This window comes from Oryctolagus cuniculus, chromosome 12 (assembly GCF_964237555.1).
Source record: "Oryctolagus cuniculus chromosome 12, mOryCun1.1, whole genome shotgun sequence".
Lineage (NCBI taxonomy): Eukaryota > Metazoa > Chordata > Mammalia > Lagomorpha > Leporidae > Oryctolagus > Oryctolagus cuniculus.
In genome coordinates, this window is record NC_091443.1 from 75,186,614 (window position 1) to 75,212,652 (window position 26,039).

General features: G+C 44.4%; 1 protein-coding gene across 4 annotated transcripts in view; it reads right to left on the reverse strand.

Moving 5' to 3' along the window:
- Positions 1-16,643, reverse strand: part of MYO5A (myosin VA) — a 216,193-nt gene extending 199,550 nt beyond the window's left edge. For 3 of the 4 annotated variants that reach the window (XM_008268991.4, XM_051822368.2, XM_008268989.4), the window contains exon 1: positions 16,422-16,594. In XM_008268991.4, the coding sequence (XP_008267213.3) occupies positions 16,422-16,448 (27 nt within the window). In that variant the 5' untranslated portion in view covers positions 16,449-16,594. Of the gene's footprint in view, positions 1-16,421 lie in introns of all 4 variants that reach the window. The other variant, XM_008268986.4, reaches the window with a different exon arrangement.
- Between the last annotated feature and the right edge of the window lie 9,396 nt (positions 16,644-26,039).

The window sequence follows — 26,039 nt, forward strand, 5'->3', positions numbered from 1 at the left end:
GATTCTTCTTCAATATATTCTAGGGGCAGCCCCAGGTCCAAAAGACAAACTGGACAGGCAGCAACTTGCACCTGTCCCAAACGTCCTATTTCAATTTTCCAGAGGCTAAGGCACTGCTTTCCACACAGACACAGAAAACTCTTGAGCTCCACGAGATGCCAACTCTGTCCAAAGAGAAGTGGACATCTCATGAAGAACCAGGTCCTGAAAACCTCTGGCAGTTTCCCAGACACATCTCAGTTGTAAACTCATTACAAGAAACATTTAATTATGGGCTCTGCAAACCAAGGAAGCCGATCTGACATGCATTAACAACAAGACTCCTCTTCAGAGCTCTCAAGATCTGTCTTGTGTCTCCGAGACTGTCTCTCACATTTCTTCTCTTAAATGTGATTCTCTTCAATCTCCTACATTATTTCTCCTCCTTTTAGCCTAAGTCAATCTTTCCATTTCTAAAGCCAACAGCTTCTCAACAACCAGGCTTTTCTGCCATTACATATGGATGCAGAAGTTTGATGAATCCAGAATGGCTTTTTTTTAAAAAAAAAAAAAAAAAAAAGAAGAAGAAGAAGAATATGGGCTGACACAGTGGCATAGCAAATAAGCTGCTACATGCAGTGCTAGCAATCCATATGGGTGCCGGTTCAAGTCCCGGCTGCTCTATTTCTGATCCAGCTCCCTGCTAATGTGCCTGGGAAAGCAGTGGAAGATGGGCCAAATCTTTGGGCCCCTGCCTGGAAGAAGCTCCTGGCTCCTGGCTTTAGCTTTGGCAGTTGAGGCCATCTGGGGAGTGAACAAAAGGATGAAAGACCTCTCTCTCTGCCTCTGCCTCTCTTTAACTCTGCCTTTCAAATACATAAATAAATCTTTTTTGTTAATTATTTCATTTATTTATGTACTTGAAAGGCAGAGTTAGAAAGAGATCTTGCCGCCGGCACCACGGCTCAATAGGCTAATGCTCCGCATGCGGTGCCAGCACACCGGGTTCTAGTCCCGGTCGGGGCGCTGGATTCTGTCCCCGTTGCCCCTCTTCTAGTCCAGCTCTTTGCTGTGGTCCGGGAGTGCAGTGGAGGATGGCCCAAGTGCTTGGGCCCTGCACCCACATGGGAGACCAGGAGAAGCACCTGGTTCCTGGCTTTGGTTCAGCGTGGTGCACCGGCCACAGAGGCCATTGGGGAGTGAACCAACGGTAGTCTCTCTCTCTCACTGTCCACTCTGCCTGTCCAAAAAAATAAATTAAAAAAAAGAAAGAAAAAAAAAAAGAAAGAGATCTTGCATCCACTGGTTCACTCCCCAAATAGCCAAAACATGCTGGGCCAGGCCAAAGCCAGGAGCTTGGAATTCCATCCAGGTCTCCCCACAAACACTTGGGGCATATTTAGCTGCTTTTCCCACACCATTAGTAGGGAGCTGAATAGGAAGTAAAGCAGCAAGGACATGAACCAATGCCCATATGGGACGCTGGCTTTGCAGGCAATGGTTTAACCCTCTTGGACACAACAATGACCCCCTGAGTGGTTTTTACTAGTCAAGAATAGCCTCTTATGAGTGGGCAGATACAGTAATGTGGAGACTTATAGTACAATTCATCCTGCCACATGGCTTCCAAAATATTGGAAGAAGAAATGATCCTTTATTCTCTCCAATTAAAGCCAATCTACAGCTTGATTTGCCTGGTTCATCAATTAATAATCTTGATCGACCCATCTCTGTAGTCTAAAGAATTCCCTTCTAGTAAGCTGCTGTGGCAGACACACCTTGATATCCCAAATATACAGATATATTTAAGGATTTATTGCTGAGTACTTTGAAATTCCTATGTGGTTCTTTTTTTTTTTTAAGTGTTGTAAGCTTTTTTAAAGATTTTTTTACTTATTTGAAAAGCAGAGTTAGAGAGAGAGGAGGAGGAGAGGGAGAGAGAGGAAAAGAGAAGAAGAGGGAGGGGGGAGGGAGGGAGGGAGACAGAGCAAACAAACTATCTTCCATCCATTGGTTCACTCCCCAAATGGCCACAATGGCCAAGGCTGGGACAGGCATAAGCCAGGAGCCTGGAGCTTCTTCCAGGGGCCTAAGCATTTGGGTCATCTTCTGCCACTTACAAGACCCATTAGCGGGGAGCTGGATGGGAAGTGTAGCAGCTAGACCTTGAACTGGCACCCACATGGGATGCTGGCATCACAGGATTAACCTGCTACACCACCATGCCAGACCTAGTGCTCTAAGCTTTAACTATATTAATCTTAACATCATTATCACAATCACCAAGATTTTGTGACAATACTGTTACTGCAGAAAAATGGGATGTTTTACAACTACAAATTCATTAACAACTACAACTAATTCCCTCTTAAAGGAATACAAAAAAGCTTTCAGTTCTCTTTACTTTCAATATAAACTGTTAAGAAATTAAAAGTATTGGTCATAAAAGAATGGCAGAGTAACATGACAAATCCATAGAATATAATAGTTTGAAGCCATTAAAAACATACTTTAGGGGCCGGCGCCGTGGCTCACTTGGTTAATCTTTTGCCTGTGGCACCGGCACCCAATATGGGCACCAGGTTCTAGTCCTGGTTGCTCCTCTTAGAGTCCAGCTCTCTGCTGTGGCCTGGGAAAGCAGTGGAAGATGGTCTAAGTGCTTGGGCCCCTGTACCAGCGTGGGAGAACCAGAGGAAGCTCCAGGCTCCTGGCTTTGGATCAGCTCAGCTCTGGCTGTTGCGGCCATGTGGGGAGTGAACCAGCAGATGGAAGAACTTTCTCTCAGTGTCTCTCCTTCTGTCTGTCTGTAACTCTACCTCTCGAATAAAAAAATTTTTAAATAATAATAAAAAGTTAAGATTTTCTGCAAACAGTGAGAGTACACACAATTTTTTTGTATTTCTAAACTTCCTGAGAAGCTGCACTGGACTCTTACTATTTTAATAGCATATTTAAAGGAAAATAGCTCCCCAAGTAATTTTGCAAGTCATTTCCTATACTATTTCACATCTATTATTAGTAAAGGCAGTGGAACATTTTTGCCATAGCAGACTCTCAATTACATATTCCTAAGAGAGACAGTTTTTCCAGTTGTCTTTAATAATACAAAAGGATTGAGTGGGTCACTCCCAAGCACCAGGTTTTTGACATTTTCTGTTAAAAGTGAGACTTTAAGGCTATCCGGTCAGGGGCTGGGGTAGGGCAGGGGGAGCATGTCAGGGGAACAACCAGAAATGTGGCTGACAATATGTCTGTGGTAATATGATCTCACAATCCTAAAAAGACTCACTACCACCACTAAATACACAGCCCAGTTCAACTAACTTTTACTGAGTACTTCCTAGGGAGGGGATCTTGGTCAAGAGGGAAGTGTGGTAAACACAGTAAGAAAACTGGAACATGCCCTCAAGACACAGGCCTGTGCAGTGTCTTAGAGTGGGAGTCCACAGACTACATTAGATCCTTTATGAAACCGGTTAAAAATGTAGATTCTGGGGGTGGGCTTTTGGCATAGCTATTAAGTTGCTACTAGGGATGCTAAAATCCAATATCAGAGTGTCTGGGTTCTATTCCCAGCTCTGATCCTGATTCTAGCTACCTGCTAATGCACACTGGAAGGTGATGAGTCTGGGCTTGTCACCTATGTGGGAGACCGAGACTGAGTTCCCAGCTCCTGGTTTGGTCTAACCCAGCCCTGGCTGTTGCAAGTATTTGGGGAGTGAACCAGGGAATGAGAGATCTCTTCCAATCTGTCTCTCTGCCTCCTTTAAAAAAAAAGAAAAAAGAAACCTTTTATGTAAGATCTCTGCCTTTTAAACAAATGAAAGAGACAGATTCTGTAGGCAAGATGCAGAAATTTACATTTTCAAAGCCTTGTAGGGAGGCCAATATTATCCCATAGCAAGTGAAGCCACCTCCTGCAACACCAGCATCCCATATGGGTGCCAGTTTGATTCCTGGCTGCCCTACTTCTGATCCAGCTTCCTCCTAATGTGCCTGGGAAAGCGGTAGAATATGGCCTAAGTCTTTGGGGCCCTCCTTGTGGGAGACCAGGAAGAAGCTCCTGGCTTTTGACTTTTGCTACAGCCATTTGGGGAGCAAACCAGCAGATATACAAGATTTCTCTTCATATCCTGGCTGCTTCACTTCTGATCCATCTCTTTGCTATGGCCTGGAAAAGCAGTGGAAGATGGCCCAAGTCCTTGGGCCCCTGCACCTGCATGAGAGACCCAGAAGATGTTCCTGGCTCCTGGTTTTGGATCGGACCGGCTCCGGCTGTTGCAGCCATCTGGAGAGTAATCTAGCAGATGGAAGACTCTCTCTCTCTTTCTGCCTCTGCCTCTCTCTAACTCTGCCTTTCAAATAAAATAAATAAATTTTAAAATAAAAAAGATTTCTCTCTGTCTCTCTCTAACTCTGCCTTTCAAATTAAAATAATTTTTTTTTAAAAAAAGCATGCTAGGGACCGGCTCAATAGGCTAATCCTCTGCCTGTGGCACCGGCACACCGGGTTCTAGTCCCGGTTGCTCCTCTTCCAGTCCAACTCTCTGCTGTGGCCCAGGAGGGCAGTGGAGGATGGCCCAAGTCCTTGGGCCCCTGCACCCATTTGGAAGACCTGGAAGAAGCTCCTGGCTTCAGATCGGTGCAGCTCCGGCCATTGCAGCCATTTAGGGAGTGAACCAGCGGATAGAAGACTTCTCTCTGTGTTTCTACCTCTCTGTAACTCTTTCAAATAAATAAAAATAAATCTTTTTTAAAAAAAAAACTGACCAGGAGAATCAAGGGTTCTCTTCCCTGGGACTGCTGTGCTTGCAGGATAGGAAGGTCATGAAGTTACTCATGAATAAATACCATTATTTTAGTGCTGAAGTATTAAAAACAAGAAAGATGAAGAAAATTTTCCAATGATACTTTAATGTCATTTCATCCATTCACTCATTTCATCTTTGACTTGGTACTTATCAGATACCTAATACTGGCCTAAATGGTGAGTCAAAAAAAAAAAAAAAAAACACTGAATTCCATACTTTTTATTGATGAATTGTACTCTTTGTGAATTATACCTCAATAAAAATATTACTAAAACAAAACAAACATCTTCACTCATCCTTAAGGGGCTCAGAGAAGTACTGGGAAAACAAACAACTGCAATGTAGCATCTGAGTGTTAGGAGAGAGGTTAACAGGGAGCATAAGGTTTTAACCATTACCTATGCTGTCAGCATCTAAGGCTGCACACAACCCTCACCCAGGCTGTGGCTGCCACTGTGATCCAAGTCCACAGGAAAGACTGCCGCACACAGCAATGACCTGAAGGCGTCACACACCCCAACATACTTTCTGAGCACTACAAAGATTTCATTCTAGAGTGCTGCCTTCAGCACTGGGTGTATTTCACTCCATTCTAATTGTTTTAAAGCAAGTAGTGAAAGACTCCAGGGTTCTCAACTTTCCCTTGAGAGCAAATGTATCCCTAGGCTACTCTGGACAATTTTTAGTTTGTTCTGATCAGGACGATATGTTGCCCACAATAAAATGATGAATTGTAAGGTAATTTTCATTATGTTTTTTTAAGATGTATTTATTTATTTATTTGAAAGGCAGAGTGACAGCAAGGAAGAGAAAGAGAGAGAGAATATCTTCCATCAACTGGCTCACTCTCCAGATAGCCACAATAGCCAGGGCTAAGCCAGGAGCCTGGATCTCTATCCAGGTCTCCCTTATGGGCGGCAGAGGCCCAGCTACTTGGGCCATCCTCCACTGTCTTCCCAGGTGCATCAGCAGGAAGCTGCACTGGAAGTGGAACAGCTGAGACTTGAACTGGAATTCCAACATGGGATGCAGTATTGCAACACCAGCCCATGTTGGGTAATTTTTAAGTTAAAATTCGATCATCTGTACTATAAGGCAAGAATTGCATAGTTTTTCGCTCTTAAATATTCTTTCCAACTGAATCATTCTCTCTGGCCTAGTTTCTTTCAAGATCAAGGAGAAACACTGAACAAGAGCAATAACAATGTTCTATCAAAAAGAAAAAGGAAAAGGAAAAGGAAAAGGAAAGAAAGGGAGGGAGGGAGGGAGGGGAAAAACAAAGAAGAGCAACAGCAATGAAAATGGCAAGAAAAAGAAAACAGTTTGGACTTCCAAAAGTTTAAATTTGACTGTAAGAGGATTTCTCAAAACAGAATAAAGACACTGAATGGCAGAAAGTAGCTCCTAAAAGTAGGACATCCGGTCAACCTGGTCCTGAGGCAATGTACATAAAAAGTGCTATTTTTAAAATGAAATGAATGTGAATGCCCCACACTGCATAAACAAATATGCCAATTCTTGCCAGGGAGAGGTGTATTTTAAAATTGACTAAAATGGACCAATACAAGCAAAGTTTTATGTACAAAGGAAGCTCACCATAATAATTACTTCTAGGAGTGAAAAATGCTGAACAGCACAACTGGGTGAAGGAATATTATGCAGCCATTAAAAATATTTTCAATGAATATCGTAATGATTAAAAAATCCTCACAATTTGATCATTATACATTTAATTATTATTACAATATGCCCTATAAATTTATAAATTATATATCAATTAAAAATGTTTTTAAGATTACCTAAAAGCATACAAATTTTTTAAAATTTCAAAACACACATTAAGTTTTTAAGTATTATTGAAAATAATTTAAAAGATCACTATCATTATAAATAATAGATAAAAGACTTAAAGAAATCAATAGTAGACTAATTCCATTGTGTGTGGGGTGTGTGTGTGTGTGTGTGTGCACATGTTGGGCTTATAACAAAGAACAATAAGGGGCCAGCACTGTGGTGTAGCAGGTAAAGCCACCGCCTGCAGTGCTGGCATCCCATATGGGCTCCAGTTTGATTCCCGGCTGCTCCACTTCTGATCCAGCTCTCTGCTATGGCCTGGGAAAGCAGTGGAAGATGGCCCAAGTCCTTGGGCCCCTGCAACCATGTGAGAGACCTGGAGGAGGTTCCTGGCTTTGGAGGTGCAGTAATGAACAAGGGATGACTCAGACAGTCAGAAAGAGAGAGTCAGAAATTGTGTATCACAGGAAGAAGAGAATAAAGTATGGAAGTGAGAATCTGAAGAAAATACTTGGAAACAGAATGGTGAAGAAATATGGCAGAAAGATCAGCAGCAAAGGTGACATAGAAGTCATGACCCCCTAATTAATTAAGATTGAATAAAAGGGACTCTTCATATCCTCTATTTCTGATGTGCTACTCATACAATATTTGCCTGTATTATTCTTCATGGCTGGTTTTTTTTTTTTTTTTTTTTTTTTTTTTTTTTTAATTCACAATGACTCTCTGGGAGAAAGATACATAACATCCTTGTGGCCATGCAAAATTCTCCCATCTGCACCAAGGTCAGAGGAGGAGGAGTCGAACAGCATCACTGTCATCTCTGTGACAGTGGGCATCATCAACTGTAGGCGGCTGTTCCACTGCATCTACCCAGCGTGATTCCTTCTGATGGGAACAGCTCTGAGCCATCTTACAAGGACTCATAGTGTCCTTCCCCCTCTGCCTATAGGGCACACAGAAAGGAGAGGGCACATGACTCCTAACAAGGGCAACCAGAATTCCCCTGTCAGCCTCTCTTCTTCCAGGCCCAGAGCTGTAAGAAAAGATCATGTGGTCTGTGATATTGACCACCTTTTCACTCCAAAAAGGGCAGTCCTAAGGATGAAACTAATGTCAGACAGCACAGGAGAGTCAGTGACAGAGCACCCCCAAAACACCACATCTGAGCCTTGAATCCAGCCACGCCTAGCCTTTGGGGTCTTAGAAACAGAGAAAACCCTTTCTGGCTTTGAGTTTGGTTTCTGCTACTTCCAATTAAAACTTCCTTGGCTGGTAAAGTGGTTGGTTGGTTGGTTGGTTTTTTTTTTGTTTTTTTGTTTTTGGTAAACACTTTAACACTGTCAAAGAGAGCTGAAGTTGGTGTGTCAGAACTATCATGCATGGCTAACCAGGACCTCTCTATTTGCATACCACATCTCAGTTGATACCGTAACTTGAAGTAATAAGTTTCAAATATGTAAAACTTAATGTTTAATGTAGAAATTAATTTTAAATGGCATACATTTATTTAAGATCTAACAAGGAGGGGCTGGCACTGTGGCAAAGAAGGTTAAGCCTCTGCCTGGAGTGCCAGCATCCTGTATGGGGCACTGGTTCAAGTCCCGGCTGCTCCAATTCCCATCCAGCTCCCTGCTAATGTGCCTGGGAAAAACAGCAAAAGATGGCTCAAGTACTTGGAGCCCTGCACCGACGTGGGAGACCCAGAAGAAGCTCCTGGTTCCTGGCTTTGGCCTGGCCCAGCCTCAGCTGTTGGGGCCATTTGGGAATGAACCAGTGGATAGAAGATATCTCTCCCTTCCCCACCAACCCTCACCTTCTCCCTCGGTATGTCTGCCTTTCAAATAAATAAATAAATCTTTAAATTAAAAAAAAAAACTAACAAGTATCCTATGCTATAAACTTCTATTATTCTGATGTCAACTACTTCACCATTTTTTCAGCTTTCATCTTTATGAACTGAAGTGTTCTATCCTTTTAATCCTTCAATAGTCTCTTCACTGCTTTCATAATCCTATTTCTTGTATTCTGGAATTTCTCTAGTTTGTGTATATGCCCCCACACATAGGATTCCTACATAGAGAATGTAGGGTTTTTTTTTAGGGATGGAGGACACACAAACTTGTCTTCTGTGTATCCAATCTCCCTCTAGTCTTGCATTTTGCTTACATTTTTGGTCAGAGGAGCATACCAGGCCAAAGGAGGTAGACAGAAGGTCCTCATAAACATTTAGGGATATATAATGCACTTCTCCCTTGATGTCAATCAAGTCTGCAGCCATTATTTTGAAATTAAAACATAATTACAGGGGCTGGTGCTGTGGCGCAGTGGGTTAAAGCCCCAGCCTATAGTGTCGGCATCCCATATAGGCGCCAGTTCGAGTCCCAGCTGCTCCACTTCTGAACCAGCTCTCTACTAGGGCCTGGAAAAGTAGAAGATGGCCCAAGTGCTTGGGCCCCTGCACCCTTGTGGGAGACCTGGAAGAAGCTCCTGGCTGCAGATCGGCTCAGCTCTGGCCATTGTGGTCATTTGGGGAGTGAACCAACAGATGGAACCCCCCCTCCCCCCGATCTACTTCTCTCTGTAATTCTGCCTTTCAAATAAATAAAAATCAATCTTTTGAAAAAAAAAAAAAAAAAAAAGGGCCGGCACCATGGCTCACTTGGTTAATCTTCCACCTGTGGTGCCAGTATCCCATATGGGTGCCGGTTCTAGTCCCGGTTGCTCCTCTTCCAGTCTAGCTCTCTGCTGTGGCCCAGGAGGGCAGTGGAGGATGGCCCAAATGCTTGGGCCCTGCACTCGCATGGGAGACCAGAAGAAGCACCTGGCTCCTGGCTTCAGATCGGCACAGCACTGGCTGTAGCAGCCATTTGGTGAGTGAACCAATGGAAGGAAGACCTTTCTGTCTCTCTCTCTGTCTATAACTCTACCTGTCAAATAAAAAAAAAAAAAACATAATTATGGGACCAGAACTGTGATATAGTGGGCTAAGCCTCTGCCTGCAGTGCTGGAATCTCATATGGGCACCAGTTCATGTCCTGGCTCCTTCTGATCCAGCTCTCTACTATGGCCTAGGAAAGCAGCAGAAGCTGGCCCCTGATTTCAGCCTGGCCCAGTCCTCCCGCCCTGGCTGTTGCAAGCGTTTGGGAAGTGAACTAGCAGATGGATCTCTCTCTCTCTCTCTCTGCCTTTCAAATAAATAAATAAATCCCACTATTAAAAAAGAAGTAAGGGAGAGGACCTCTTTCCACTCACACTCGCCCTCCATTCGCACTCGGCCCCTCCTCTGAGACTGTGGTTCTATCCCGAGACCCCAGTCACAGACCTTTCCGCAGGTTTCTCTTACACTACAAAGCTGAAAACACCAAGATTTAAACTATTTATCTGGAAGTTGCAAATCTGATTAGAACTAGAACTTCTTTGTAATCTTTTAAGCACCAGGCAATACATGAAACTTTCAAACTTCAAGAGCAAGTACACACGTCCAGGGGAAATCCTGGGCATTATGCATCACTCAAGCAGCTTAAGTATTTCTGAGCAAGGTTTCAAGTTCCAGAGTCAGTAAAACATCATTATGAAATAGGAATTAATTTCCAGTTTCCAACCAGAGAAACCAGCATTATTTTATCCTATTCCCTCTCTTTCCCAATTTGAATGAACCCATCTAGGCGATGTGTCTCTCAGATTTGTCCCCCTCTTTCCCACATTTTCTGCCTGTGCCTCAGTCTACAGACCTCATGGTTTCACATGTCTACTCAGTCTCCCTGGCTCCCAGCTCTCCTCCCTATTACTCATCCTGTTCAACATGCCCAAAAATGTGTTTACTTGTTTAACCACTTCTTATTCAGATTTGTTTCTACAAGTGGACTAAGCATCCCAAACCATTATTTTCTTTTTCTTTTCTTTTTTTTTTCTTTTTTTTCTTTTTTTTTTTTTTTTTTTTGACAGGCAGAGTGGACAGTGTGAGAGAGAGAGAGAGAGAGAAAGGTCTTCCTTTTGCCGTTGGTTCACCCTCCAATGGCTGCCGCGGCTGGCGCGCTGCAGCCGGTGCATCGCGCTGATCCAAAGCCAGGAGCCAGGTGCCTCTCCTGGTCTCCCATGGGGTGCAGGGCCCAAGCACTTGGGCCATCCTCCACTGCCCTCATGGGCCACAGCAGAGAGCTGGCCTGGAAGAAGGGCAACCAGGACAGAATCCGGTGCCCTGACTGGGACTAGAACCCACCAAACCATTATTTTCAATCTGCGCCTTTCCTGTTTCAGTGTTAATTCAGTCAACAAATATTCATTCTGTTTAAGACACTGTGTTAGGCTCTAGAGCAAATGAACAAAGTATTCCCTCAGGGGGCTTACAGTGTTGTGAAAACAGTCAATGCATATAAAACAAACTACCGTAAGACAGAACAAAATGCAGGTAGTGGTTCAGAATCTGAACTGCCAATTGGGTATTAAGTGAATTAGAAAGGTGGAATGTGACAGACAAAGGAAAGGATACTGCAGTTTCCCATCTGAGGGGCGAGGAGGGTAGCAGTGCCATTCACAGGCCCCAGGACATCAGGGGGAAACAAATGAAAGAGGCATGCCAGGAGACCTGTGCTTGCCAAATCCAAATCAAGGCACATGATCAGACATGAGATTTCTGTTCTGCTTTAGGATGTTGAAAACAGCCTGAGATACAAGAAAATATTAGAATTGCCAAAACTGACAGCTGAAGGGACAATGACACAGAATACAAAACTAACAGTATTGCGGAAAAAAACCTAGGCCATGTGGCTTCAGTGGGTATAGAAAATATGGTGCAAAAAGAAGATCCTAAATATACAATCCACTGGCCTGATAGCTCTGTTTCATTTAGGAAAGTTTGCAGGGCTCTGCAAACAACTGTTTTTGCAATGTTACACTACTCAGCATCTTAGCACCCACAGGGACTCATAATTAAACACCATCAGGTCATCCAGTTGCTACCCATGATGCCGGGAACTTCATGTGAGGAGAACTAGCGTGTTGCTTATTGTGTCAGTGCTGGGGATCCTTTCCCAAGCTAATTGATGAACCATGCACCACAAACGCAGCATCATCTGCAGTTGCTGAAAAGAGCCTACGGGTGATGTTATCATCCACCAGCAAGTCAAGACAAGCAAGCACTTTCCAAATCAGAAGCACTGGGATATCACAGCTGCTTTCAATTATTTGGGGAGCAAGGCAAGTGGACCTAAGACCAAATCAATACACAACTCTGGGACTATACTAAAAACCACTGAATCAGACACTCCTTTGTTTTTAATCATACATTTTGAATTGGTGAATTGTACAATATGCGAATTGTGTCTCAATAAAGCTGTTAGTTTTATAAAAATCAACAAACATATTTTAACCAAAATGTTAATTTCCAGAAATGTTATATTCCAGGAATCCAACTATTGCTCTTTAAATGTTTATACTGCTGGAAAATTTTATAAAATGGAAGCCCTGCCAAATTGCTATGGCACAACCATTCCCACTTTAGCAAAAAGATAGAAAGAAAGAAAGAATTGAACAGTGTCTTGCCCCTCATCCCTTCTAACAGGAGCTGATCTGTATCACACATCAAAATCTGCCTGCAAGCACTGAATGGCATTTTTTAAAGGGCACTTTTTTTTCAGATTTAACCACAATGTTGAATACTGTAATTATGGCATGTTACCAATACATCTTTCCTTGTAATTTACCCCAGAACTTCCTTGTCTATTATCTTCTGCAAAAGAAAGATCCTTGTGTTTATCCACTGATACTACTTCTAATCATTTCACTCTTCCCCTAATTACTATACCAGTTTTCATCTCTAGAGTCAGTCTAACGTTCCCCACATCCCAACCTGTTCTCTATCTACTAACAAATACACCAGCTGTCTATCTGTTGTTATGGCAACAGTGGGTTATTTACGCTCTTGGAAACTCAAAATGAGGAAGGATATAAGAAGCATGCTGTATTAGGACTGGGGTTGTGGCACAGCAGGTTAAGCCACCATCTGCGATGCTGGCATCCCAAATGAGCACTGATTCCAGTCCCAGTTGCTCCACTTCAAATCCAGCTCCCTGCTAACACATCAGAGAAAGCAGTGAAGACAGCCCAAGTCCTTGGGCCCCTTGCCACCCACACAGGAGACCCATATGGAGTTCCTGGCTCCCAGCTTCAGCCTGCCCAGTCCATTGCAGTCATCTGGGGAGTGAACCAGCTGATGGAAAATTTCTCTCATATCTCTATCTCTCTGTAACTCTGCCTTTCGAAGAAGTAAATAAAGGAAGTAGAAAGAGAAGAAGAAGAAAAGGTACATTTGTACCCCTTGAGGGAAAAGACTGAGTCTTATTCATTGTTGGAACCTCCCAACAGTAAGCAGAGGACCGGATGCACCATAAATCTCTCTGCCTGTCACTAATCTAAGGCCCATTCACAAAAAGAAGTAGCCAAGAGAAAACTAAATGATCAGAATACTATTGGGCATATGTGTATTGTGTATAAGGCAGCTTTAGCCCAAACTTCAGATCTAATGTCTATGCCAGCCTGTCTTTATGACAAAAAGTGAATTTTATTTTTTAAAAGATTATTTACTTGAAAGTCAGAGTTAGACAGAGGTCTTCCATCTACTGGTTCATAGGACTGAGCCAAGCTGAAGCCACAGCAAGGAACTTTATCTGGGTCTCCCATGTTCATGGTCCAAGCACCTGGGCCATTTTCCATTATTTTTCCCAGGCCATTAGCAGGGAGCTGGATCGGAAGTGGAGCAGCCAGGACATAAACCTGTACCCACATGGGATGCTGGCGATGTATGAGGCAGCTTTACCCACTATGCCACACGCTGGCTAATAAAAGGTGAATTTTAAAACAGATGTAACAAGGGCTAGCACTGTGGCATAGTGGGTAAAGCAGCCACCTGCAGTGCCAGCATCCCATATAGGGGCTGGCTTGTGTCCCAGATGCTCCACTTCCAATCCAGCTCTCTGCTGTGGCCTGGGAAAGCAGTAGAAGATGGCCCAAGTCCTTGTGCCCCTGCACCCGTGTGAGAGACCCGAAGAAGGCTCCGGGCCTCTGGCTTCGGATTGGCGCAGCTCCGGCCATTGTGGCCAATTGGGGAGTGAACCAGTGGATGGAAGACTTCTCTCTCTGCCCCTCCTTCTCTGTGTGACTCTGACCTTCAAGTAAATAAATACACCTTTAAAAAAATCAATAAAAAATAACAAAACAAATGTAACAAAGGTATGATTGAAGAACAAAACCTTACAATTAAAAAAAATCACAATATCTTTAAAAAATCAGATCTAAACCCCCAAAAATTCATTATCCAATCAGTTTCTAGTTAAGCAGCTCATTGTTAGGTAATTTGAAGATGGCCTGTTTGCAGTGGGCATTTGGTCTAGTGGTTAAGACACCAGTATCCATGTTGGAATGCCTGGGTTCAATTTTTTTAAAAAAAGATTTATTTATTTATTTGACAGGCTGAGGTGCAGACAGAGAGAGGGAGAGAGACAGAGACAGGTCTTCTATCCACTGGTTCAATCCCCAGATGGCCACAATGGCTGGAGCGGGGCAGATCCAAAGCCAGGAGCCAGGAGCTTCCTTTGGGTCTCTCACGTGGGTGCAGGGGCCCAAACATTTGGGCCATCTTCCACTGCTTTCCCAGGCCATTAGCAGAGACCTGGATCAGAAGAGGAGCAGCCAGGACACGAACCGGCACCCACACTGGATGTGGACAACGCAGGCAGAAGCTTAACCTGCAACACCACAGCACCAGCTCCCTAGGTTCAATTTTTAAGTCCAGTTCCTGATTTCACCTTCTTGCCAATGTAGTCCCTCGGAGGCAGTAGTTCAAGTAGTTGGTCCCTGCCACCCATGGGTAAGACCTGGACTGATTTCTTATCTCTTACCTCTCAAATGAGTGCCAGTTCAAGTTCTGGCTGCCCCACTTCCAGCTCCGTGCTATTGCGACTGAGAAAGCAACAGAGGATGGCCCTAGGACTTGGACCCCTGTTATCCACGTGGGAGACTTGTTTAAAGTTTCAGGCTCCTGGCTTTGGCCTGGGCGGGCCCTGAACCTTGTAGCCATGTGGGGAGTGTATCAGTGGATGGAAGATCTCTCCCTCTCTCTCCCCCCCCCCCACTTTCTCTCTCTGTGACTCTGCCTTTCAAATATATAAATAAATCTTAAAAGAGAAAGTCCCAGAGAATGTCTCATAGCAGCTCATTTCAGTTGAAGAAATCAATCATATACTTCATATCTGCAGAGAAATCCTTAAGTTACAAAAAAGCTTTCACAACCTCTAAGTTTGATCCTCACAAACTCATGGAAGGGTTGCAGAGCAGGTACAATGAACTCCTTCCACAGAAGAGGAACAGAACCAGAGGGTCAAGTGACTTGCCGAGAGTCACACTGTAAGCGAAAAGATCTGGACCAGAATCCAGGTGTCCTGATGTCCAGACCTCTTCCCTTTATAAAGCGTTAGAACTTGTAGCCCCTGGGCCCGGCACCATGGCACAGTGGGTTAATCCTCCGTCTGCAGTGCAGGTATCTCATATGGTCACGGTCGCCAGTTCTAGTCCCAGCTGCTCCACTTCTAATCCAGCTCTCTGCTATGGCCTGGGAAAAGCAGTGGAGAATGGCCAATTCCTTGGGGCCCTGAGCCCATGTGGGAGACCAGGATGAAGAGCATGCATCCTGGTTTCAGATCAGTGCAACACTGGCCTTTGCGGCCATTTGGGGAGTGAACCAACAAGAGGAAGACCTCTCTCTCCCTCTCACTGTCTGTAACTCTGCCTTTCAAATAAAATAAAAAAAAAAAAAAAAAGAACTTGGATTCCGGGCTTCCTTGAGTCACAACTGAAGCAATGACTCCTAGATCCTTGCATCGCATTTGGAAGCAACAATTCCTAGATCCTAATGGAGACTCTGTTGCAAATACAAACTCAAAAAGTTGGGGCAATTCTGTTAACGCGAATTAGGTAATCAATCACTGTCAAAACACCTACTTACACATGAGTTACAGCATAAAATGCCAGAATTACAAACATCCACCAAGGGCACTACACACTGCCCAAAACAAATTTTCAGGACAGTTCTCCGAAAGATGCCAATTCGAGATGATCAGACTCAGAGAACAGTGGTGTCAGTGTTAAGAAAGAAAAGGCTGCCACTTCCCTTAATCAAAACCCAGAAGGAAAAAGCTGGCCCCACAGGAGGTGAAGACATGGAGCCTAACGAGGCTCTAGGGATTCCAAGCAAGCTGCAAACTCGACAATGACCGTGGACCAAGACAGCTCTCGCATCAGCTCCCACTTAGCCGGCAGCATCCTACCCAAGGGCTCATCGCACCAGGGCAGCCATCTGAAACCGGGCCGCTAAAGGTGAAACCCGACGAGCCGCCCAACGCGGGGCTGCGAAGCACCTCCGCAGACCCACACAGAGACGTTCTTTTAAGCTAGCGTCCCCAAGAAGGGGACCATCGCATCAACCCCAGCAACCATCTTCCGCAAGCCGAGCGGGGAGGGAGAGGCAACCCGGGCCTCGGCCCGCCCTGCGAAACCCACCTGGGCCCCGTTTCCACCCAGAAACCCGCGCTCCCCAGCCCGAGCAGCCTGGCAGGGGGCCAGGCGACCCCCGCGACAGGCCTCCCTCACGTCAACGCCGGAAAGAGGAAGGTGCCGCTGCGGCCCACGGGCGGGCAGCGCCAGGGGTTTGGAAACGCTCGCCAGCGGGCGATGCTGGCCGCGCCGGCCGGGCCCTGGCGCCCCCGCCTCCGCCCCGCCTGACAGCCCGAGGCCCGGGCCTGGTGGCCCCTCCCCAGGGCGCGGACCCGCGGGGCGCGTTACCTTTGTGTAGAGCTCGGACGCGGCCATGGCGGGGCCCTGCGCGCCGACGTCCCCCGCCTGTGCCGAGGCCGCACCTCGCCTGGGCTGCCGGCCGCGCCGACTAGGAAGCGCCGGGGCAGCGGCCGGCAGGGAGCGGAGCGGGGCAGGGCCGGGCGGGGCGGGCCACGCCGAGCGGGGCGGGGCGGGGCGCGGCGCCTCAGGCACTGGCGGCCCGCGGGGGCCTCGCCATCACTCCCGGGCTCGCCGCGAGCTGCTGCGAGCGCTCCGCGTGCCCGGGGTCCTCGGGGTCGCCGCCGCCGCCGCAGCCACCTCGGCGGCCCGCGATGCTGCCGCCGCCGCCGCCGCCCTGTGCATTGTGGGAGCGGGAGGAGGCTGCGCTCGAGCGCTGCCACCGCGGCTGCTCCGGGCTCTCTCGGGCTCACGCTGCCTCCCATCGGTTGCGGGCACCCAGCATCCTCAGCCTGCCAGCCAGTGAAACCCCAAACCTTCCCCGGGACCCCGGTACGTCCGCAGCGAACCCTGAACGATGCAGAAGAGCCCAGTCCCGCAGGGAGGGGCGGCAGCAGCAGGGGCTTGCCGCTGTGTCCAGGTAAATGGCCGGCAGCCTCCAGGCTGTTTCTCCTGTGCCTGCTGGCATTCAGGGAAAGTCTTCTCGAAAGGTTAGAATAACCTAAAACTCCAGAAGAGCCTTGGTAACCGCAGTAACCCGGGGATTTGAGGTGAAGGATCTGCAAGGTCACTCGGAACACCTGGTGTCCACAGAGGGTAGGGGCCGTTCTGACCTCCAGAAAATGAAGAGAGCCTTATAAAGGGGGCGCCCCATGAGACAGCCTGGGCGCCTCTTATCTAGTTCTGTGCATTTGCCTGGCGCAACAACCCCTCAAAACCCCCAGCCCCATCTCCTGTCCTTGCAGATTTGGGGATTGTCGGTTTCATGGCACCCCTTGAAGCTTGCAAAGGGCAGCGGACTTCGTGTAAAGTGTCTCTGCAGTTTAACTCTGTATTAAAAGGTCATAGCCTTCAGCCTAACCGTTGTCCTGGCACATGAAGCACAGGCATGTGATACTTCCAACCCCCTCTCCATGCTGTCTTCACCCCTACACCCTTGCTCCTCATTAAATAATCTTCCGCGTTCAGTCCCAGCCTGAGTGTTCATCTCTCATGTCTATGAGCTGTTAAGTGGTGCCCAGTGCCCGTTGTGTGAATTCGGTGCCACTTCGATCATGACCAGCTCTCAGGACAGGGCCTGTGTGTTTAAAGGAAAACCATTCCCTGAAGGTGACAGGGGCCAGTGCTCATTCCCTGCAACTCAGCTCTCCTCCTGCTCACTGCAGACAAGCCAGAGGGAATGGCTACAGAGTCCAAAGTCCCACTGAGTTGTCTCTGATCCTTCCAGCTCTAAAACCCATGCATATAGAGAGAAAACATGCAGTTAAGACCAGCAGAACAGAAAGAAGCACTGTTATGTGGCCACTACCCTGCCTCATTTCTCACCCTTCAGATAACGCCTCCCTCTGGACTGCTGAGAAATGCTGAAGATGCTGAGGAAAGAAAACTTGAAAAACTGAACCTCGTGGGTTTGAATGTTTCTTACTGCTGGAACTTTTTTTTTATCACTAAAAGAGAAAGTAGTTATTCCCTTATAATTGCTGAATATGAGCATTTCATCACTCAACTATTTGGGACAATAGTTAAGAGGGACACAGTGGTTATGAGAAGGGTTTGCTATCCTTGACCTTACCTTTGTTCATTCACGAAGAGACTCAAAAAAGTGAGAAGCCCAGATGCTCCACCATGCACACAGCTACTCAGCTCAAGCACTTGTCATTAGGTACAGAAACCAAGGGTGCAGGAGCAAAAGCACTTAGGCCATCTTCTACCACCTTCCCAGGCCATAAACAGAGAGCTGGATCAGAAGAGGAGCAGCTGGGTCTCAAACCAGTGCCCAAATGGGATGCTGGTGCCAAGGCAGACACTTAACCTACTACACCACAGCGTCAGCCCTATGGGTTTTTCTTTCCTAAAATTTGCATTTATTTGAGAGCACCCATCCAGTAATTCACACCCCAAATGCCTGAAACAGGGCTGGGGGCTGAATCTGAAAACCCGGACAACCCAAATGAGTGGCAGAGAGCCAACTACTTGAGGCATCACTGTCTACCTCCCAGAGTGCACATTAGCAGGAAGCTGCAATCAGGATGCGAATGAACTCAGGCACTTCAACATGAGATGTGGCCATCAACTGGCATTTTTTAATATTTTTGCTTCAGTTTATTTTAGGGGTCACTGTTGTCACACAGTGGGTCGTCATGGCCTGCAAAGCTGACATCCCCTATGAGTGCTGATTTATTCCAGCTCTTCCACTTCCAATCCAGCTCCCCACTAATGTGCCTGGGAAAGCAGCAGATGGCTCAAGTGCTTGGGCCTCTGCCATCCATGCAGGAGACCCAGATGAAGCTCCTGGCTTTCACCTCATATAGCCCTAGCCATTGCAGACATCTGGGGAGTGAGTCAATGGATGAAAGATCTGTCTCTCCCTCTAACTCTGGCTTTCAAATAAATAAATCTTTTTAGATAAACCTGCTGCACTACAACACCAGCCCCTCAACTGGAATCTTTAACCACTGCACCCAATGTCTACTCCTAGGTTGTTTTCAAATGAAAACAGTGTCCAAATTTACATGAGAAATCCCTTTCCTCCAAAGTACCATATTCTTGGATATTATTTTTCAACTAATATTGAGAGCTATCATGTGTCACATACTGTTGTTTGATGCTGAATATTCACATATAAACCAGATAAAATTCCCTGCCCTCAGGGTGCTTACATTCTCATCAGGGAGACTAACAATTATAAAGTCAGAGGGGAGGGTGGTTAAGTGTAACCTAGCCATTAGCTCACTAGGGTTGCCACAGCAAAGTACTGTCCCATGTCCCTAGAGCCTAAAAGTTGCAGAGCAAAGTGCCAGCTGGTTCTTCTTAGGTCTGCCAGAGAATCCATTTCATGCCTTCCTTCCTGTCCCTCCTGGCTTCTAGCAATTTCTTGGCTATCTCACACATTTGGCATTCTTTGGCTTCTGCTGTGTCACCCCCGCTGTCTGCCTTCACCTTCCCATGGCATTCACCATGTGTGTGCAAGTCTGCTTGCAAATTTCCCCTTGTTTATAAGGGAACAGGGCTCACCCTAATGACTTCATCTTAACTTGGTCATCTGCAAGGATGGTATTTCCAAATAAAGTCATATTCACAATTGCTAGGTGTAGGATTTCAACACTTTCGGAAGGGAACAAAATTCAACATGATAGTATGTGAATAAAAATTAAACAGAGAAGATGGGGCAGGTATTTGGCACAGCAGTTTAGAAGCCTCTTGGGATGCCTCACATATCAGAATCCTTGGGTTCTAGTGAGCTCTGCTTCCAACCCACCTTCCTGCTAATGCGCATGCTGTGAGGCAGCAGGTGATGGCTCAAGTACTTCCATTTACTGGTTCACTCCCCACGTGCCTGCAACAACCATGGCTAAGTGAGGCTGAAGCCAAGAGCCTGGAACTCAATTTGGGTCTCCCACATGGGGGAGACAGGAATTCTAGGACTTGAGCCATCTTCTGCTGACTTGCAGGGTGTGCATCAGCAGGAAACTGGATCAGAAATGGAGGAGCTGGGACTAGAACCATGCACTCCAGTATTGGATATGGGGTTCCCAAATGGTGACTTAACTACTGCAACAAACACCCATCCACCATGAACTTTTTTTTTTAAGACTCAGCATATTTGATTCAGGAGAGCAGCCAAGTCCCAAGAGGACTGCTATGCACTAGGTAAGGCGACAAGCGCAGATTGAAGCACAGGAGGGAAGTGGCCCCTGGAGGAGAGTTTCCTACAAGACTCTATAGCTGGTGGATATGCTATTAGATATAACAGAAGTCAAAAGTATAAAGGGGAAAAACGAGAAATGCCAGGAGAAACTAAAAGTTACAAAATGTAATTGTGATGTAAGCTGTGTTCTGCAGTGAACTACATCAACCCATGGGAGGGTACTATTATAAAATAATGGAATGCAAATAGTATGAACCTTGAAAATGTAATTATAAAGTCACAGGTGACAAAAACTGAGGGTGGGAGGACACAGGGGAGGGAACAGGTATTACTATTGGTATGAGAACCAAGAAATACTGTCCACAGCTAATGGAATAATAAAAGTAAAAGTCAGTTATTAAACATTGTACAGGAAGCCTGTAAAGGGATCCAAAGTGGTGACAGGATAGAATGGGGAAGAGGTAGGAAGTGCTACGAGCTAAATTCTTAGTTATCAGTCTGAAAAGCCATTAACTTAGGTCAAAAATTAAGAAATCAAGAAGCAGTGGTATAAAATACTGTTGAGAGCTATGGAGGTGAGTACTATAAAAACACAAAATAGCTCTAGTGGTTCTCTCACTAGGAAGCTAAACTTGGTGCCAGAGGTGTTATTTTGTGATTTTTGGCTTTTCATTGTCTTTATATTACTAAATCAAACACACAATGGAAGGAGAAAGAAAAGAAAAAGGGAATTTGGAATTTGTTTGCAGTTCTCCCATTCTTTTCCTTATTTCTTACCCTATGGTTCAGCTCCCTGGTTATGGCATTTGCTCCTTTAGTTTTCTAGAAAACATGGGACAGCCATTTAGCCTGGTGGTTAAAACACAGCTTAAGGCACCCACATCCCAGATTAGGGTGCTTGGATTCCAGTCCCAGCTCTACTTCCAATTCTAGCTTCCTGCTAATGTGTAGCCTGGAAGGCAGCAGGTGATGGCTCAAGTTGTTAGGTCCCTGGCAAGCATGTGGAAGACCCGGAGACCGAGTTCCTGGCTCCTAATTTTGGCTTGGCCCAGTCCTGGCTGTTACAGGCATTTGAGGAGTGAACCAGCAGATGGGCACTCTGCCTGCTTCTCAAATCAAGTAAATTTAAAAAATAACATTTTTTAAAGATTTGTATTTACTTGACAGGCAGAGTAAGAGAGAGAGAGAGAGAGAGAGAGAGAGAGAACGAGTATCTTCCATCGACTGGTTCACTCCCCAAATGCTTGCAATAGCTGGGACTGGGCCAGCCTTAAGGCAGGAGCAGAAATTCCCTTAGGGTCTCCCACACAATGGTAGGAACCCAAGAAGTTCGACCAGTATCTGCTGCCTCTCATGTGCATTAGCAGAAGGCTAGACTGGAAGTGGGGGTGCTGGGCCTGGAACCCTGCACTCCAGTACGGCTTAACCTGCTGTGCCACCATGATCTTGGTTAATGTACAGACATGCTTTTACAAAAGTACAGAAATGGAAAAATTTTTAAAACTAAAAACAAAAAATATGAATAAAAAATTGCACATTTCTCAACCCTGTTTTTTCCCATTCATATTCTCCTGGAAAATAACTGCCCCCACCCCCAAGCCCCTGCCCCCACTATGGATAGGAGTAGTCATTCGGCGAGCACTCTCCTCCAGTGTCCCTTCTCGCCTGAGCGCTCGTAACTCATCAGCTCACTCTGAAAGACATGCCAAGGCTGAGGTCCATCCCAGCTCTTGCCTTCCTTGCATCTTTCATTTTTGTTCCATACTTTTTGTTTTGCCATATTTTAAATTTTTCCTAATTTAAAAGCAAAACAAAGAACTTCCTACCAAAATTTCTCATGCATCTGAGAATCTCTCCAAGTGTCCTCACCAGTCATTATCTTGGGATGCTTGTTGTTGATTTTCCTCTGCCCCATGCCCAAACTCACCTCCTCTAGTAATGTCGCGCTGTCCAAATGATCAGGTATACAATCTTCCAAACCCACGAGCCTCTCTGCACACCCTGCTACCCTCCACGCTGCGATCTTAAAACTTTTCCCTCCCTTTGCTTCTTACACTTGTAGAACAGATCTCTCATGAAAATGTAAATACCAGTATATTACAATCAGCTGGCAATATTAGGACAGGCTACACCCAGAAGTTATAAACTTGTGCAACTTCAAAAAGCTCATGGAAAATGAAATTCAAGGATATAGGAATTATCCATTAACTTTCTGACGTCCCCTCATGACCATTTCAAATTACCAGGACTAGCAGCTACACTTGAGCCATAAACTTAATGTGTATACAGGTGTCTGAATCAGGCATCTGTGTTTTTATTGGTGGTAACTGTCTGCAAGTTAAAAAACATCTTTCACCAGCTACACCCATGGTGATTGCAGCTTCCTCCTAATATGGATATTGGTTTACAAATAAGGATGATATGAGACGTTAGTCTTCTGTAACTTCAGGCATGGCCTGGCAGAAAGCTGCCCACTGGTCTCTGCCTCAGGTCTTCATAGTGGTCATTTACACACTCAACAACTGACAACCTACATTTACAGATAAAATTATTAGAAATATTAAAATTGTATACATGCAAAACAAAAGCAAAGTGATCAGCCTAACTTCTTAAGTCATAGGGTAACAGAGCAATAAAGGGGCCTTTGGAAGCAAGATACAGAAATGCTTAAAAGGTTAGCGTGCTCAAAAACAAGCAGAGAAGCATCCAAGTCCTGGGAGATAGTAATGACCACTCAATTACCTGGGTCCTTGCCCCCTACGTTGTAGATGCACATTGAGTTCCAGGCTCTTGGCTTTGTTGTAACCCAGCTGGAGTTGTGGTGAGTGAACCAGCAGATAAAATCTCTGCCTCTCAATTAAAAAAAAAAAGATTAAAAAAATTCTTTAAGAGGCTTACTGGAGAAAAACAGAAAAATCAAGAGTACCTTCATATGCCATGTTCTCCAACTCAACTTCCATATATAGGTATTTCCCCCAAATCTTTGCCTTTTTTGAGTTATCATTCCCCGTATCTAGAATGCTTTCTTCCTCCCTTTCCCCATCTACGCCCACCTCTGAAGTTCTTACCAGATCTACCATTCATTTATTCCCCACACTGACTCATTCCTCTATACTTCTGAACTTTATTTCTACCTCTTTTAAGGAATGTAGTATTTCTACCTTGCATTAAGCTATATACACATTCAACTTCTCAAAATGCAAGACATCAGTCTCTCATTTTTTTACACCCAACAATACTTGTACCAGTGTTTTATATGGGATGGAGAAGACCCGGTCTACATTCAATTTTACTGTAATTATAAAGCCTTTAATAATAAAGAAGACTGCGAGACTTCATTAACACATTTAAATTAAAACAGAATCTAAGACTCTAAGAGTCAATTTCTGCATATAATAGCTGAAATCTAAAGGGATCAACTTCCAACACAAACTGAAAATAACACTAACATTTAAATAAGACAAAATTGCAAACTAAATCAATAAACGTTAGGTCAATTTATTTTCTTATCTCACAAGTATAATTTTGGAGGGGCTATTTGAAAAATTTCAGTATTAACTGCCAACTCTATACACATGTGTACACAAAATGAGCATTCACTTTTTGCCCTTTTAATACAGGTGAAGAATACTATTGCATCACAAATGCTGGAGATGTAGTGATAGATGTAAGGCCATATATTAAAGGAATATGTTTCCTTCCAACTGCTATTTCGTTGATAAATGACATACACATTATTGGCTATCATGACCACTGGTTGAAACTAAAACATTACTCAAACCAGTGGCTTTATATTCTTAGACTAACAACCAGAGATTTGACCCCAGTACTACAAGGTATGGTGGGGAATCAGGGAAGAGATTCAGGGGAAGACTGGCAGTGCATGCTGAATTAGAGTTGGGACAGTGACTCCTATTAGCTATTACCCAGAACTGAATGGTGGTTTAGATTATGTCCTCAATTGTGGCATATGGGAAAGGGTATTAAGGACTGATAATTTACCAGCCCTAAACACCATTTAATGAAAGTCAACAATAGGCTTCAGGAACACAAAAGGAGTATGTGGAAAGGGGAGTGAAACAAAATGAGGTAAAAGGAAGAAAATCAAAGTGGAAGTTTTAGATGTTGGAAAAACAAAAGGGCACCAGAAAAATATACGTTGGTTATCATCACAAGTGCTCTTCCCATAAATGCTCCCTACTTCTGCCCCACCACACACTGACTTCAGAACCCAACTTGAGTAGATATCACATCTTAGTGTTCATAAAACATCACTGATTTGGACTGAGCAAGAATGCATCCGCTTTTGTGGAAAGCATCAATAAATATTCAGAGGTACTGTTTTGTTGTATCAAGGAAAGGAACTAATTTCAGCTGTTGAATAGCAAGTAGAGACGATATCAGGCCTTCTTTGATAAAGTTAAGAAATATTTTTAGGTTGGCAGCAAAAGGTCCTAGAGCAGTTTGTCAACTGCAAACATGCTACTTCCAAATCATGAAGACCCACCAATCCTTAACCAATCCAGTTCAACTTCAAGAAAGAAATGTTTCTCAAAACTATACTAAAAAAAAGTACTTTATGAAATAATTTGACTTTAGCCAGTTTTCACGAAGTATTTGTCTCCAACTTCAGTGTACTCTAACATTAACTTATGATAAACAGGACAATGATTACATTAGCCACTTTTTCAAGCTCCGGTTTTGAAATCATAGAAATGGGCAATTAAACTCATCTACTCAATCTTCACTCAAGTTTTGATCAAATAGCTTATTAAAATGTCTAAAAGAAACTGACTTTTGAGGCAACACACACAAAAAAAATTAGAAAATGTAAAACCTCTCTATCTATCCCAAGCACCAGTGGAGGCTCAGCAATTAGATACAAATCTAATACATACAAATCCTTAATGACAGGTCTTTCCCACTGGAAAATCCTGAGTTTGTAAGCACTGTGACTTTACAAAAGGCAGGTTGGTTTGTAATGAGGAAATTTACGTTTAATAAAAAGACAATCAACAATATTTTATTTTGGGCACTTAGCATTTCACAGAGCCTCATCAAGTTCTGAGGTAGGTTAAATATTAGCATTGCATTTTACAAAGTAAAAGCCAGGCAGATGTCATGTCACTTGTTGCAAACGTCAGGAATCCTATCATGGCCAGTGATAACATGGACTCATCTTGTCTCATGTGTGAATTTAATGGTAACTTGTAACTACTCATGACAAAATAAAAACACAGATATATAATAGGAATTCTAGTCTGGAATATTTTAGAATTCTTGAGTCGATCCTAGAAATACATATATTGCAGGATAACCTACTTGTTGTCATTACAAATATATTTATACAGAACTGATCTTTAAAATTACAATGAACACAGTATTGATTTTGCTGCTTTCTGCCTTTTGGCATGGGTCAAGCAGGAAGGTGATCAGCCTTTAGGAGCTGTGTTCAAGGCACCATCTACTGTAATTTGGGATTACAGAAAAGCAAGTATGCATTTGGAGCCAAGATCCAGAAAAGATGCCTGAATCCAAGTCAAAGATAAAGAGAAAACCAGTATAAACCTCATGCTACCAATCCTCATTATCATTCTACAGTATTATAACAATTCCTGGGAAGAGCTAAGAGTGGCAAATGCTGTTCCAATAGTCTACTGAAGTTCTAAATACATAAGCTGTATGTAAAACTGACATCTTACTAAAGTGACATGGACAGAATATGTATTTTTAATATGAATAAATTTGTCATGTAAAATATTCTAATTGTCAGTAAGCTTGTCCTCTTAATTGACCATAAT